Source organism: Pseudorca crassidens, chromosome X (genome assembly GCF_039906515.1).
Source record: "Pseudorca crassidens isolate mPseCra1 chromosome X, mPseCra1.hap1, whole genome shotgun sequence".
Taxonomy (NCBI): Eukaryota; Metazoa; Chordata; class Mammalia; order Artiodactyla; family Delphinidae; genus Pseudorca; species Pseudorca crassidens.
In genome coordinates this window covers 117,745,639-117,761,769 of record NC_090317.1, presented here as the reverse complement: position 1 = coordinate 117,761,769, position 16,131 = coordinate 117,745,639, and the positions used below count along the sequence as shown (strand labels likewise).

The 16,131-nt window shown below is 44.4% G+C and overlaps 2 protein-coding genes across 5 annotated transcripts in view; both read left to right on the top strand.

Annotated features, from left to right (window-relative positions):
* Nucleotides 1-8,586, top strand: part of LOC137216966 (pyruvate dehydrogenase E1 component subunit alpha, somatic form, mitochondrial) — a 30,934-nt gene extending 22,348 nt beyond the window's left edge. For all 3 annotated transcript variants that reach the window (XM_067723093.1, XM_067723091.1, XM_067723090.1), the window contains 8 exons: nucleotides 199-325; nucleotides 1,007-1,098; nucleotides 1,929-2,021; nucleotides 2,838-2,993; nucleotides 3,251-3,322; nucleotides 5,593-5,660; nucleotides 6,815-6,923; nucleotides 7,429-8,586. In XM_067723093.1, the coding sequence (XP_067579194.1) occupies nucleotides 199-325; nucleotides 1,007-1,098; nucleotides 1,929-2,021; nucleotides 2,838-2,993; nucleotides 3,251-3,322; nucleotides 5,593-5,660; nucleotides 6,815-6,923; nucleotides 7,429-7,593 (882 nt within the window). In that variant the 3' untranslated portion in view covers nucleotides 7,594-8,586. The remainder of the gene's footprint in view (nucleotides 1-198; nucleotides 326-1,006; nucleotides 1,099-1,928; nucleotides 2,022-2,837; nucleotides 2,994-3,250; nucleotides 3,323-5,592; nucleotides 5,661-6,814; nucleotides 6,924-7,428) is intronic.
* Nucleotides 8,587-15,349: 6,763 nt separating this feature from the next.
* Nucleotides 15,350-16,131, top strand: part of PDHA1 (pyruvate dehydrogenase E1 subunit alpha 1) — a 32,833-nt gene continuing 32,051 nt past the window's right edge. Inside the window, exon 1 of one of the 2 annotated variants that reach the window (XM_067723095.1) lies at nucleotides 15,350-15,502. The gene's annotated coding sequence lies outside the window, so the exon portion shown is untranslated. The remainder of the gene's footprint in view (nucleotides 15,503-16,131) is intronic. The other variant, XM_067723096.1, reaches the window with a different exon arrangement.

The following is a 16,131-nucleotide window of genomic DNA, read 5'->3' as shown; positions in this document are numbered from 1 at the left end:
GAAACGTATCTGTGCATTGCCAGTTTATGGCTCTGGCTTGGGCCTTACCCTCTACTCTGTTTCTGGTGTAAAGTAGAGGTACTTGCTGTTATTAATGAAGAGTTCTACTGGGCCAAATATTTCATAATAGTGTAGGAAACCTTTTAACTAGAAATGGTGTACTGTACTGACTCATTGCCACTTCTTCCTTGAATGCAGGAAGCTTGTTGTGTGGGCCTGGAGGCCGGCATAAACCCCACAGACCATCTGATCACAGCATATCGGGCTCACGGCTTTACGTTTACTCGTGGGCTTTCTGTCCGAGCAATTCTCGCAGAGCTTACAGGTTTGCTATTAATTTACAAAAAGGGGAAATTAAGTTTTCAGATCTCCTATTAAGATGCTAACCGTTTATAAGTTAACATTGAAACCTTTTTGAGGGTTAAAAAAAAAAAAGCTGAAACCAAAAAAACCTCTCCCTTTTGGTGCTCTGGTACCTCTATTGTGCTTTTGAGTAAACTGACCATTTTTTGAGGTTGTCTGGCCTCTCAGGTAAAGGTCAGCTCTATAAAATCAGAATAGTGTTTATCACTCAAGCATGCCAATAGAAATCTAGCAAAGAAAGTAAATTGAGTATAAGTATTTCATTGGGTAGAATCTTCTCAACAGTCCCTTTGTCCCCCTTGACTCTTATGCGAGTGTAGGAGAAATCAGATGTTTGTAACTGGCCAAAAAAAAAAAAAAAGTCTAGGGGACCACACTAACATCTGAAGAAAACTCAGTGATTAGAGAGCTGAAAAAGTTGGAAAGGTCAAGGACATGGGACTGGTCTGACCTTCATTATAAAAGGGCCAGGAGACAAGGAGGACTTGTCTAGGTATTTGCATAGAGGGGGACAGGTGCTTATGTAGTTGAATCGGTTTCTGAGTTCTAATGGTTGAGCCTCTACGTAAATACTCAGGGTGTGTTTTTGTTTGTTTTATATATTTGGTTTTGATGTGTCATGTTTGTGTGGTGCCACTTCTAGGACGAAGAGGAGGTTGTGCTAAAGGAAAAGGAGGATCGATGCATATGTACGCCAAGAACTTCTACGGGGGCAATGGCATCGTGGGAGCTCAGGTAGTTGAGGACTAGCATTGTATGATTTTCTGGATTTGGCCCTGGCCCACATCTGTGCAATATTCTGTACCCCAGACAACTTCCCTCTGAAGTACTTCAGTACTTGGGGGGCACGGTGTGCTTTAAATGACCTCTTGCTTCATACCCTATCATTTAATAAATAGATTTGTACAGTGATTTAAAATGTTTCCTTTTAGGTACTTGTTATGTTTTATAAGTAAGCAAGAGCCTCTAGCAGTAGAACTATACCTTTGCCGTTTAATTGATATTTAATTGCTTTGTCACATCCTCTTGGCCACACCTCTCTCCCTGCTGTAGACAGTGCTGGCACTGGTACCAGACCAGGAGAAGCAGGTGGTCAGGATCTTAAGGGCCTAGTTTGAATCTAAAGCCAGCTTCTGTGGTTATGCCGTCCTCCTTGTTCTCATCAGTTAGTAAATAATGGACAAGGAACAGCAGAAGATCGTATCTAGATTGTTCGGTTTACTTTCTAATATATTAAGGTTCTAGCATCTGGGTTTTTTGGTTTGTTTTTGGTATTTTTTTTAATCCTTGGTTTCTTTTTCTTTTTTTGGCTTTTCAGGATTAGCAGTTGAATCTCTGAATGCATAAATGTTATTGCTAAATGGTTGACATAGAATACGATAGTAGTTATTCGTGTTACTTTGCTAGTTTGTTTATAATATTGGGGGTAGGGTAAGCAGAGACAGGGTTGGGGTAGGGACAGTGTCATTTCTCTCTCACATTCTGGTCAGGAGTTAACATTCAGAGCATTAACTTCTTCCCTCACGGATTTCTGTGGTTCCTTTCTTGGTTGTCCTTAATATTAGGTGCCCCTGGGAGCTGGGATTGCTCTGGCCTGTAAGTATAACGGAAAAGATGAAATCTGTTTGACTTTGTATGGTGATGGCGCTGCTAATCAGGTGAGTATGTGTCTCTTAACACTGCAATAATGATTACAGTGTTATGTCCAAAGTGTTGAATATTCATAGTTCAGTTTGTGGTGAAGTAGTATATTGCTTACTAGTTGAAATGGCCATTTATCTGGCAAGCTAAAATTTGGTTTTGTGGCCACATTAGAGATTTACATCCTGGCATTGTTTCACAAGCGCTTTATATAGGTGTACTCCTAAGAGTACGCTCACCTTTGCTCTACCTCAGTGCTCCACAGACTCTGTGGGGAAGGACTGATTTACATTTTAATCCTTGGCAAACCAGTTCTTAAACCAGTACCGTAATGTACAGACTCATTCCCCTGAATGCCAAGGCGCTGTCAGACTCCTCTCCCTCTTCTGTCGTGGTCTGAGTAATCACCGGTCCGTGGCTGACACCCTGCCAGGCCCTGCTCTGGATGCCGATTCTCAGACACCGGTTCACTCTGGTCATCCAGAGGGTCTCATAGAATTTATAGTGAAGCACACAACTAGGCAGCCGTAGTACATTCTTACATGCCCATCTTTTCCCGTTGTATTCTCCGCTGCTGCCTTGGCCCTACAGAAGCAAGTAGTAGTACTTGGTTTGTCACTTCCTTAGCGGCAAAAGAGGTAATGGGTTTGCTGCGCTGTGCCCCGCTCCCCCCCAAGCGCACACACTCCTTTGCCTCAGAAGCTTAGTTGTGGGTGAGGCGTTTCATCCTATGGAAGCTTTCTCTGCTGGGTAGAGCAGCAGCTGTTGTGGATGATGAAGTCTAGAGAAAAACAGCAAAATGAAACCACTTGAACTTTTATACATACTTCCAGGGTCAGATATTCGAAGCTTACAATATGGCGGCTTTGTGGAAATTGCCTTGTATTTTCATCTGTGAGAATAACCGCTATGGGATGGGAACATCTGTGGAGAGAGCAGCAGCCAGCACTGATTACTACAAGAGAGGCGACTTCATTCCTGGGCTGAGGGTAAGGACACCTGTTGTAGAGCTGGAGCTACACCCTCAGGGCCTGCGGGGCCCAGGCACTCTGTCAAGTGCCCTTGAAAATCTCACAGAGATCAAAGAGTTCTGTTTCCTTAGTGGATGAACAGGTCATGTAAGATGAAAATGGTTTTAGGCAGTTGGATTTATGCTCTGCCCCTTTCCTTTTTATTTTTAAAATGTTATTGAAGTATAGTTGATTTACAATGTTGTGTTTATTTAATCTTTCCCATTTATTAATAGGTAGATGGAATGGATATCCTGTGTGTCCGGGAGGCCACAAGGTTTGCAGCTGCCTATTGTAGAGCTGGAAAGGTAAGATTTTTCTTGTAGGCCTCTAGGCTAGAGATTTCTAATGACACTTACCTGTCTTAAAGTTAAAAGAATGCCCCCTGTGTCTATTGTAGCAATATAGGAGTAGCTGCTAATTGAGGTGTAAAAGATAGAAGCTGGGTCCAGTTAAGCGAATCGGGTCCCTTCATATAAATAACATGGTCTTGATAGCTCACGTCTTGGGAAACATTCCATGTTTGCCCCATTTGGGGTAAATCTTTCCTTGCAGTGCTCCCTCAGCATTCTGCCTCTGTCTTCATTGTGACAATCTGTTTTGCCTTTTGGTTTGGTTAATTATGTGCTTCTAACTCTTCCACCCCCCGCCCCCCGCCATCAATCATAAGCCCCTTGAGTGAACAGACTGGGGACTCCTGCAGTGCCCTGCACAGAACTTTGCTTATGTAAAATAGGCATCCAGTATAAGTTTGTCTTTTGTAAATCAAATAATACGTTTAAATTATGTAGTCTTAGTCTTGCTGTTTCAGTCCTAAGAACCTTGACCCTTCCAGTTATAGCAGTGGAGGGAGAAGGGAACAGTGAGATTGGCCTAAAAAGAGGCTTACATGCCATCTGAGCTGGTGGAAAGATGTTCTTCTCCCTAAATCAGTGTTTCACAGCCCAGAAAGCAGGCCCCTGAGGTTTACCCTTCAGTGACTTCCCTCACGTACGTGTTTGGGCAGTAGTGCAAATAAGATTGGGCTGGCAGTGATGAAAATGGAAGAGAGGGTGAAGAGGGGAGGGAGCTGTAGAACGGTTGAACAAGAAAAAAATGAGATGACTGAGATGGCAGGTTGGTGGCAGTGGGCTCACTGGTCTGTATCAGGACTCTGAGACTAGGGGTCCACGCCCTGGGTGGTGGGTATCATCATCCCCCCCCTCCCAGTTCCTGAAAGAATATGTGGCATCCAACAGTATGTGGAAACAGGATCAGTAGTTTGTAGTGTGTTGACTGTCTCAGCCTGACCAAAGCCTGATCTTGGAATTAGGGGAGGGTCTGGAAAAACCCCTTTATCACCATCCCCTTAGCCTAACCAGCCGTGCTTCCAAATGGCTACGGGATGATTAACAATCAATAGGTGACAGTTATTGAGAGATGATAGGTCAGGCAATGTGCTAAGCACTTAGGTATTACCTTTTTTAATCGGCGCACCTCTGAGCTGGGTTAATTACTGTTTTGTAGATGAAGAAACTGAGGTATGTAGCTACTATAGAGTACAGCCAGAACTGGAACCCAAGCACTTGGATTCCATCTCCCGCCCTCTTTTAACTACTACACCAAACTGCCCAAGGATCCTAGATCCACCCCATCCCCTCTGTTCAAAGTTGTTTTCTAAAAGGGGGCTGGTGTAGCATGAGCAAGCTACCTCGTGGTAGCCGGGCTCTCCCAGTCGCAGGATCAGCACCTGCCAACTTTCTGTTACACAGTAGCTAGATCTCTGTGAAGCAGGATTGGTTGCTGTCCCCTACGAAACACTGCATGAAGTGGGTGTGAGGTAGAAAGTCATCTATCCAGCCTCTCTTCATGTGTGCATGGAAGTGGAGAAGGACGAGAGGACTAGAGGTTTGCTTTTCATCTTACGTTGTTAAGGTTTATGTTAGTGTTTTTCTCTAGCCTTGATCAGAATGCTTATAGATGATTTCCCCTGTGACTGGGGGGGAGGGGGGTGGGCAGAAAGACTAGCATATTAACCGTGAAGATAAATGCCATCCCCGCTTTCTGATAGGCTTTTCTTAATTAAATCTATGCTGTGCTTAAAGAATTATATATCAAATGCAATTCTGGTGAAATAGAACCCATTGACATTACATAAAGAATTGTCTGCCTTTTTGATTCAAAATATGCTGCGGGGGGGGGGGTGGCTTTTATTAATAAGTTCCTGTTAAAAATAAGGAGGATGGGGCTTCCCTGGTGGCACAGTGGTTGAGAGTCCACCTGCCGGTGCAGGGGACGCAGGTTCGTGTCCCGGTCCGGGAGGATCCCACATGCCGCGGAGCGGCTGGGCCTGTGAGCCATGGCCGCTGAGCCTGTGCTCTGCAACGGGATGAGGCCACAGCAGTGAGAGGCCCGAGTACCGCAAAAAAAAAAAAAAAAAAAAAAGAGAATGAAACATGCAATAAATAGGTAATAGAAATGAGAATCAACTAAGAAGAAACTCTTAACTCAGATCTGATGAAGGTATTTGATCCTGAAAGGACGTACATTTGAGGCTGTGGCCATTGTTTCACCTTACCTCCACTTGGTTCTGTTTTAGGGGCCCATACTGATGGAGCTGCAGACTTACCGTTACCATGGGCACAGCATGAGTGATCCTGGAGTCAGGTATGGTCATGGGAAAACTGAGTGTGGTGTCCGAAGTGGATGGGCTTTGAATGGTGCTACTTAGATGAAAAAGCAAAGCATTTCAGTGTGTGTTTGCTTTTGAAGCCAGACACCAGTAGTTGGCTTCATGCATTGATTTAGTAGTTAGTCTGAGCCTGAAAGCCGTGCCTTCCAATAAATTGGTTCCAATATAGAAAGCATTCTGAAAATTCCTCTAGTGTGTACATGCTAGTTAGCATGAGCACCAATAAGAAAACAATTGCAGAGAGGAATTGTTGCATAAAACAGGACTGATGGTAGAGTAGGATACTTGGGGGCATTTACCTTTTGTAGGCATTACTCCAGATTCTCATGGCATATTCCTCTTCTGGCTGGAATGGAGCAAGACCAAGTAGCACGTGGGATATTCCATATGTTGAAATAAATCAGTCAAAAAAAAAGGAGTTTTGTCACCTGGCAACTCCGGCATGTAATGCTGCAGTCCCGGAGTGTGGCATAATTAAGAGTAGATTTAGTCAAAGTAAGCCGTAATAAGTCTTTGAGTATAGAATGAAGGCCTAAGGGAAAATGTTATGAAGAGCAGCTTACATGGAAGAAAGCACTTGGTGTAATTCTGTTCTTAAAAAAATGGTAGAGCCTTTCTTTGCTTTTAGTGTTATTTCAAGTGCTGTAGGACAAGGGTCAGTTGTACAATCAAGAATCGGAAAACCTCCTCTCCAAGTTCTTGCCAGCCACACTGCTCTGTGGTCTTAAGGGAGAAAAGGCAAGGCACATTTTTTTTGTGCTTAGCCTTCTGCTGCCTCAAAGGTTATAGCTATCACCACAGAAAACCATCTCCCCTGCCTCCACCACTACCTTCACGCCCTACCTCTAGATCAAAGTAGCAAATAGAAACTTGGCGCCTGTTGTCAGAATGCCAGAGAAGCCAGGTGAATTGCCATTGTAGAGTTTTCTATAAAGACAGAGCAGCTCTTCCTTACAGAATATTAGGATGAGTTCTTGTATTTTGAAAGTATATAATTCTGCCCTTCTTACGGTGACGTGAGTACTGATGTGCTCCTTCGTCTCAGAAACAGACTGCTGTGTTTCCCAGACTGTCTCTGCTGTGCCGGCACTGTTCTTACCTACTTGTAACTCTGTTTCCCTCCCTCTAGTTACCGTACACGAGAAGAAATTCAGGAAGTTAGAAGTAAGAGTGACCCTATCATGCTTCTCAAGGATAGGATGGTGAACAGCAATCTGGCCAGTGTTGAAGAACTAAAGGTACAGTGACTCTTGATGGTTTAAAAGTAAGTCTGCCTTTGAAGGTTGGCTCTCCTTTTTGAGCAGTTTTTCTCTACACAAGAAGCTGCCACTCGGTAAATTAGGTAAGTAAGTGGGAAAGTACATATTGTATTCGGTTGGCCAAAAATTTTCCGAGCCATGTTGTGGGAAAACCCCGAAGAACTTTTTGGCCAACGCAATATTTTTCACAGGACATTAACCTCCTCCACCATCAGTTCTTCTTTCCTAAAAATATACTGTAGATTTCTAATTCATAAATGTTCCCTCGCCAGGGTATATGTCTTAATGTTGGTATCTGTCCTCCAGAATCCCCCTTCGTGGATCGTTGTGTCATGGTTAACCTAACATTTTCAGTAATAATAGGTATACTGCCAGTACTAGTAGAGAGTTAACAACTAGCAAGAGGTTCCCAGTAGAACAAGTTGGTACCTAAGCTGCTGTCTATTCAAAACATCTCTTGAACTGTAATCTGATTGATTTTTAGGAAATTGATGTTGACGTGAGAAAAGAAATTGAGGATGCTGCCCAGTTTGCTACAGCTGACCCTGAACCACCTTTGGAAGAACTCGGCTATCACATCTACTGCAGCGATCTGCCTTTTGAAGTCCGGGGTGCAAACCAGTGGATCAAGTTTAAGTCCATCAGTTAATGCGAGATGGTACACCTTCAGTTGGGTATTCAGCAGCAACTGTAAGGAATGCTTTGGGTTCTCAACTTTGTTAAAGAGGAAAAAACCCATAGAAAGAAAGTGTAGATTTAGATAGATAGATAGATAGATAGTGTAATTGCATGTGGTTTGTACAGTGTTGCATTAAAAGATACAACGTCTTTTAATGTTATATCTTAAGGATAGTATGGATCTTATTATAAAGGTTATTTTAGTTATATAGGTCTAAAATAGGTAATAAGAGTTTGCTTAACCCTCCTTCAAATTACTTCTTTAAAATAGTTCTATTTGGTTTAGTTGTATACTCGTTTAACAAATACTTTTTTAGTTACTAAAAGGAGAAACAATTCCTTATATGCCTGTCCAACTCTGCCACCTTTTTGTGGGGCGATCATTGTCCTGTCCCTCCCAGTGCCCAGCAGCTTACCTGGTGTACCCTAATGTGCACACACGCCCCCATTTGTGTGCATGTCGGTGCTGAAGCCTGTTCACACTGAACCATCATTTCTCCTTAATAAAACACAATATTTATTATAACCAGGCAGGGGTGGAAGGACAATTCGATTTTTAAATAAGACTACTTCATTTTAAAGGCCAAATAAGTTAGTTTTCTCCATTTATACATTAAGTATAAATATGAAGCTATTTTCTTAATAGTTTTCTATTTACAGTCATATCAAACATTAAATACAAGGCATATTCTTATCAATTTTAAGTGCAATTCCAGTTAATAGTAATGTATGGAATGTGTAATCTAAAACAGTGATTCCCAGCCTTTTTGTTATTTTAAACACCTGTTGTTTCACCTTTCCAGCAGATATTTTTCCATTGAAGTAAATTAAAATTCATTTTTAAGGATTCCCTAATACTCTGGGATGTCAAGACCAGGTTTTACAATCACTGTTTTCACAATACATACAAGTTCTACTCACCTTGAAAACATGTTGATAAATAAAAGGTTAAAATTTTTTCCATAATTCTTTAAAACTTCAAGTTCTTAAATTGTTCATTGAACAAGCGGTGTTTTCCTTGCGTAAGTGCAGCAGAATTCGTGTGTATGTTGTCCGCTCTTTGCTCCCTGTGTCCCCTGGCTTAGCTGATTGATTAAGCCTCATCTTGGGTTGCCGGGGCCCCCTGAGCCTGTCTTCTGTACTGGGAGACTGCAGTCCAGAGCCTGCAGAGGAGACCACCACTACGAAACAAACAGGAGTCTTCTTTAGAGAGTCGTAAGAGAAGACAACTTCAAAGCAACACAGCAGAATACTTCTTTAGGAGCCCTTACGGCAAAAGCTATAGTATATCCTTCCAGACTTGTCTAGATTTGTTGTCTAGTCTTAAAAATGCAGTCCCTAACTTGAAAACTTACTTAACTAAAACAGGAATATGTTCTCTTCACATATGGAGGTGACACTTGTGCCTTAGCAGGAGTGGGACATGGCCCGAGGGGTACTGTACAGGAGTGCTGCTGCATCTGTGCAGAGCAGACTATTTAAGATGACGTGGGGATGAGAAGGCAGGGTGCAAGTTAAAGAAAGAAGGCTTTGGGTGTAGTAGCCCACTAGCATCTCATGTCTCGCTTCACTCCACTCCCAGCCAGGCCTGTCTCTTGACTTTTTCTACTGGGCCTTTAGCTTCTGCCCCCTCTCAGCTTTTCCCCAACTTTAACCTTGAAAAACTCCAGAGTTTGGAGTGAGGTTGGTAGTTTTTTTCCTGACTGAGCCATAGAAAAGGGAGTTAACGTTAATGAAGGGGGGAAAGTTACGTTACCAGCACTTTGTTTTCTACTGCTTCACTTAAAAGCCTAATTACAGGGGCTTCCCTGGTGGCACAGTGGTTGAGAGTCCGCCTGCTGAAGCGGGGGACACGGGTTCGTGCCCCGGTCCGGGAAGATCCCACATGCCGCGGAGCGGCTGGGCCCGTGAGCCACAACTACTGAGCCTGCGCGTCTAGAGCCTGAGCTCCACAACAAGAGAGGCCGCGATAGTGAGAGGCCCACGCGCCGCGATGAAGAGTGGCCCCCACTTGCCACAACTAGAGAAAGCCCTCACACGGAAACAAAGACCCAACACAGCCAAAAATAAATAAATTTATTAAAAAAGAAAAAGAAGTCAGATGGGACAGAAGATTTGTTCTGGGTTAGAAATAGCCTTAGGGCTGTGGCACTGAAAGTCCTGACGGTGACGGTGACGGCTGCGTGAGCCGGTTTGGATGGGGTGAGGGGAGCTCAGAGAGGAGGAAGCCGTCATTAAGGCCTGAAAGAGTTGGCAGGAGGGCAGGAAGGCAAATATGGCCACATTTCCTGAGGCCACTCTGGATTTCTGTGTCTGATCGGCAGTTTGGAAGGCCCTTACCTCTTCCTCCCGTGGCTGCTGATCCGGCACAGACTGGGGGCAAAGCAGGAAATGCTCTCAGGAGGGTGAATCCTGAGGGGACCCTAACAGGAAGCTTTCCCAAGCTCCTCTGGGTGAAAAACGCCAACACTTAATTCAAAAACCAACTTCCAGAGCGTTTACATGACTGAAATAGTTTCGACAGCTATTGAAAACTCAATCAAAACCATTTTGGAAAAAAAAAAAAAAAAACCATTTTGATAGGCTGTTAGCCTATTTAAAAAGAAAGTTTTCTCACTGAATTTTATCCAAGTAATCTTTGCTGATTTTTCTTCTCTTTTAATTCACTAACTTAAAAAAAACTCTCACCCTTGGAAGGTGAGACAAAGGTGAACATCATTGTCATTTCTGTCTCAATTACATTTTCTTCTACATTTCACTCTACCTGTCCAACTGCAGGATGAAGCAGCCCTGGGAATAGGGCTCAAAGAATCTAGATTTTTATTCTATTTATGTTTTCTTCCCTCCTTGTTCCCTGGCCTCTCAGTTTGATTCAGTCTTTCATTTAATAAATATTTATTGAATTCCTATTACGCACCAGCTACTGTAGGAGAGGCTGGAAAGGTAGAAAAGTTAGATATTTGGTCTCTGCCCTTGAGGACCTACTAACGGTGGGAAGAATGTACAAACAAGTAATTAAAAAGCAAAAAACAAGCACTATAATTAAGATATGGCCAAAGCACTTGAAAAGATATGTACTAAATTTTTATTTACACTTTAATTTACTAAGTAAATAAATCCTGTTTATTGTCACCTATGTCATAATCTTTTTTGCTTAAAAGACAAAACAATTCCGTTCACCGGAAAGCCAATTTTATCTATTTGTTGTGTTAGAGCGCCATCCAGTGGGAAATGTCTGGAATTACAACGCCAGCTCTTTTTGTATTTCTTATGTTAGAGTGCCATCGTGTGGAGTTTTATGTAATTGCAGAATGAATTTTTATTTTTGTGTTACAGCGCTACCCAGTGGTTTTATCATGTATTTGCAGAGTATATACTTTTCTTACTACTCAGTTAAGAGTGTCAGCACGTAGAGTTTTTATGTAATCGCACACAGATATGTTCTTCTTATTATTCTGGTGAGAATGTCATTGGGTGGAATTTTCCTGCAATTGCAGATAAAATTTTCATATTTCTCAGGTTAGAGTGCCACCAAGTGGAATTATCGTCCAATTGCAGAACATGTTTTTCTTACTGCAGGTATCTTCCGCTTTCTGAAAGTTATTCTTACACCACTTTGCTTTTATGAAAGACCTACATTAGTACATAATTTTCAGTAAGCAAAAGAAACCTGAAGAGGATTTTTGCTTTTACCCACACACACAAAAAAGGCATTACTGACTGTACTAATGTTGGTCTTTTGTTAAAGTGGCATAACTCTAACTTTTAGAAAGCGGGGATTGTCTTTGCTTTTCCCCATTTCTGCTTACAAAATGTTTCATAGGAACTTTACTTTCAGATAGCGGGGTGAACCTGTAATAGGGAAAAAAAGAAATACGTGTTCTGCACTTACATGATAATTCCACCAGGTGGCACCCCAGAACGCCATCTGGTGGAAATACCATGTAATTGCAAAACAGTTTTATTGCTGAAGTTAGGGTGCCGCCCAGTAGAATTTTCCTGCAATTGCAGAACAGATACGTTTTCAATTTCTCATGTTAAAGTGTTACCTGGCAGGATTATCCAGCAGCTGCAGGAAAAAAAAAGCTTTTATATTCTTGTGAAAGACTGCCACCTAGTGGAATTTGTTCTTTGTTACAAAGTAGGGCAGTGGTCCTCCAACTTGGCATCCGAATCACCTGGAGAACTTTTTAAAACAAAAATTTCCTGTCCCCATGCTCAGAGTTTCTTATTGAGGAGGTTTGGGATAGGGTGTGGGGATTTGCATTTCTAACAAGTTTCCCAGTTTATGTTGATGCTATTTATCTGGGACTGCACTTTGAGAACCACTGAAATACCCACTCCTTAAATGTTAGTTTCACACATAACTGGGATTTTTTTTTCCTGTATAATTTCTAGAATTGTTTCCGTTCTGAAGATCTGTAGGCATTGGAAACCTTTGCTCTCCTGAGTCTTTCCAAAGAACTCAGGATACCTGTTGACTAAATCTACCAGTTGCTTTTGATACCAGTTTTTGCAAAGTTATCTAAGCCACTTTACAATGTGGGATGAATTCTGTTTGTTTTCTGTATCCCCCAATCCTAATAGAATAGGCTCTCCCTACATATCTGTTGGATGAATGAATGAATTTAGGCCTTCAGCATTGCCAGGTTGTTAGGATAAATGTGGCAGCTTCCCACAAGTGAAGTAGGAAGACGGTTTGTCAATTTCCTTCTCCACAACTTCACTATTATATTACAATGAAAGAAGCTGCAGACAGAAATCTGTCAAAATCATTTATTCATATGCAGGCACAAATCCTGCCCTACAGCCTGTTCCTAGAAGCAGGCAAGGGCCTGCTCTGGTTTTTTTTTTGTTTTTTTTTTTTTTTGCTGTACGTGGGCCTCTCAGTGCTGTGGCCTCTCTCATCGCGGAGCACAGGCTCCGGACGCGCAGGCTCAGTGGCCATGGCTCACGGGCCCAGCCGTTCCGCGGCATGTGGGATCCTCCCGGACCGGGGCACGAACCCACGTCCCCTGCATCGGCAGGCGGACTCCCTACCACTGCGCCACCAGGGAAGCCCCCTGCTCTGTTTTTTAGGCACTATAACAAGCTCCTTCCTGACGTGTTGATCCATGGCAGAGCCAATGAGACAACAGAGTCTCCGTAAGAGGCGAACACAGGACCGCTAGTCCAAAGGTGTTAGCCCTCTGGCTTGTCAGACGCTTATCCTCCGTTCATGCAAGGGGTGGGTTCCTCATCATTTTAGCTAATCACATGTTTTGAACACCACTCATTTCACCAATTAAAAAGTATTCCTTACACTTTTTAGGTGAATTATTAAGCTCTGGTGCAGATGGAGATAGGATATTTGCAGGTCCTCTAAAACATGGAATCCTTATCAGGGTCCTTCGAATGTTAATCACCTAACCTGCAGCGTGGCTCCCTGATTAGGGTGATTCACAGGTTAACTGACTGCCCCTCTGGTAGAGGAGACTAAAGTTAATTTACAGACACACTTATAGCACTTCATTTATGCAGAATTCTGTGAAAGTAAATTGCAGACAGTATAAATCCAGGAAACCTGAGGTTTTCTTCATGCATTTATTCACTTGCTCTTTATTAAAAGTCTAACATATGGGATTTTAGGCTAAAAGTCAGGAATTCTGAGTTCTGGTCTCAGCTCTGCCACCAACTAGCTGTGTGATCTCAGACAAATTACTTAACCTCTCTGGGCTTTAGTTTGTTCATTTGCGAACAAGAAACCTGAACTAGCCATTACTAAAGCTACCTCCAGCTCTAAAATGTCATGATTCCATTCTTTCAGAAAATGCTAGGACGCATTTGCAATTCCAGTTACCCTCCAGCCTTGCTTGGCCTCCGTGAGGATTAAACCCTGATATCCCAAAGCATCCATTGTATGTAATGAATTAACTTCTCTCTTATACTCCTAGAATAGGAGTTATGTACTCTCTCTGGCAGAATGGAGAAGATAGTCACTCCCATCATGTTCTGTGTTCTGTGGTCCAGATGAGGAACCTGGGGTGAGAATGACTTGCAAAGTCCTCTAAAGGTCATCCAGCACAGAACACCCAATGGGGTGCCACAGATGAGCTACAGGGATGCCAAGATACCAATCTGCTTGCCTTCAGTGGAGGCTGGAAGTCCCGCGGAGGCCCAGGTTGGTGTAAGAGCCGCCTGGCCCATTGATTCCACCGAGCTGCATAAGCAGCACTGTTTTCTCCCTGTGGTGCGACATGAAAAGTGTGGTAATCACGCCTCTGTCGTACAGTGCTCGGAAATGTGCAGTTTAGGCCACGGGAATCATGGTCCTGACCCTTAATGATGCCCGGCGGAGATATAAAACAGAGGTTGCCAAGCTGCTGAGGGGGAGGGCGGGCAAGTCAAGGGGACCTCTCCTCGCTCACTGGGGTGCCGTGTTCCCAATCTTTTCTCACTGTAGCAGACATCCGTCCTGTTTCTGTACAAAACTTGGTGGCTCAACACAGCAAACCTTTATTACTTCCCAGTTTCTGTGGCTTAGGAATCCAGAAGCAGCTGAGCCGGGGGTTGGGGGCTCAGGGTCTCTGGTGAGACTGTGGGCTGGGCTGCAGTCATCTGAGACGGGAGGAGCCGTTCCCAGCTCCCTGGCTTGGCTGCGGGCTCCACGTGGGCCTCCCCACAGGGCTGCTCGCCTGCGGCAGCCGGCTTCTCCCAGAGCCGCTGTGACCCAACAGACGGGAAAAAGCCTAGTGCCTTTATGACCCAGTCTCAGCAGTGACAGACCACGGCTTCCGCTGTGTGCTGACGGTCATACAGACCAACCCTGGGCCAGTGTGCGGGAGCAGGGCTCGAGAGTGTGGCTGCCAGGAGGCGGCGCCACTGGGCCAGCCTGGGGGCCACCGCACCTGTCTCTGCAGACTCGGGTGCTGCAGCCGCCAGGGGAGCCACGTGCGCATCACGGTTGAGAAGCACGTCCTGCCCACTAGGCGTATACCATCCTCTTGCGGGCAGGGAAATCTTGTTGCCCGCTGCTTTCTCCAATTCCTCTCACTTGCCCCTCTTTCAATATTCTTCTCTCCAGAGAAGTCACCACTTTCTCCCCTTTCCAGCCAGACCTCCCAACCCAGGCGCCCCTGTCCCTCACTTCTCTCTCTCTTCCTTTTTTTCTTATCTTCCCTCCACTTTCTTTTTCTTTCTCTTTCTCTCTTGTTTATTCATTTTCCAGAAAGCCCAGGAGGATTTAATTTTCGAAATGATTACCAGGAACCAGCCCAAGAGAAATGATGAAAACAAAAGTACTGTGGCCCTTTGAGACTCGAGTTCTTCTCTCTGAAAATACACTCTTCTTTTAGAGCAGAGGCCTCAAAGCAGCCCAGACGAGCAAAGAGCTTTTCCCAGTGAAATATTTTATTTAAGGCATGGAGGCTCATTTGGGGGAAATGCTGAGATGCGGGAAACTTGCGTCGCCGTGGCGAGTAAGCACAGCTGATTACGTTCCCCGCCCGCCTCCAGGAAAGGATTCACAGGCACCCTTCTATGAGGTAGTCCTCCACTGCGCTCTGTTGCCTTTAGAAAAGTGCAAAATTCCTTTAAATCCAGGCACTCTGGAAACTTCGCAAAGCTGAGACTGATAAATACTGCTCAGGCACAGGATTGAAAGCAGAGTTTGAGCTGCTCCCCTATCAAGCCGCATCAGCATCACCTGGGAGCTCTTGGGAGAGGCAAAGTCGGCCCGGCCCAGGAGACCCGGATGTGAAACCCGGGGGGCGGGACTACCAAGTCCATTGCAAGGAGCCCGCGAGGGAGTTTGGCGCGCGCTAAATTGGTAGAAGCACTGGTTTGAGAAAAGCATGGGACCCTGGCATTAATGGAGGGGAAAAGCGGGGAGACACCAGCAGGTAAGACATAAAAAATAATGGGATGTGACATGCTTAAATTTTCTAGGTATGAAAAGATACATGGGGCTGGCGTTCCCTTGCCTCGGACCGCCCCCCCTGCCCCCGCTTTCCGCTCCATCCCCCCTGCTCAGGCACCAGCACAGTAACGGGAACCAGTCCAGGTTGAGCCTGGGGGGTTGGGGGAGGAAGGGGTTATTTCGTTACCACATTTTGGAGCCAACAAGCTTTTAAACCAGAGAGCCACTGGCTGTGAAGCAATGCTCGAGTGCGCCACTAGGGGTCGCCAGCAAGTTGCCTATTACAGCCCAATGCCAGCTGCTTTTTTTTTTTTTTTTAGTAGATCTTTATTGGAGTATAATTGCTTCACAATACTGTGTTTCTGTTGTACACCAAAGTGAATCAGCCATATGCATACATATGTCCTCATATCCCCTCCCTCTTGAGCCTCCCTCCCAGCCTCCCTATCCCACCCCTCTAGGTCTTCGCAAGGCACCGAGCTGATCTCCCTGTGCTATGCGGCTGCTTCCCGCTGGCTATTTTACATTCCGTAGTGTATATATGTTGACGCTACTCTCACTTCGCCCCAGCTTCCCCCTACCACCGCGTGTCCTCAAGTCCATTCTCTATGT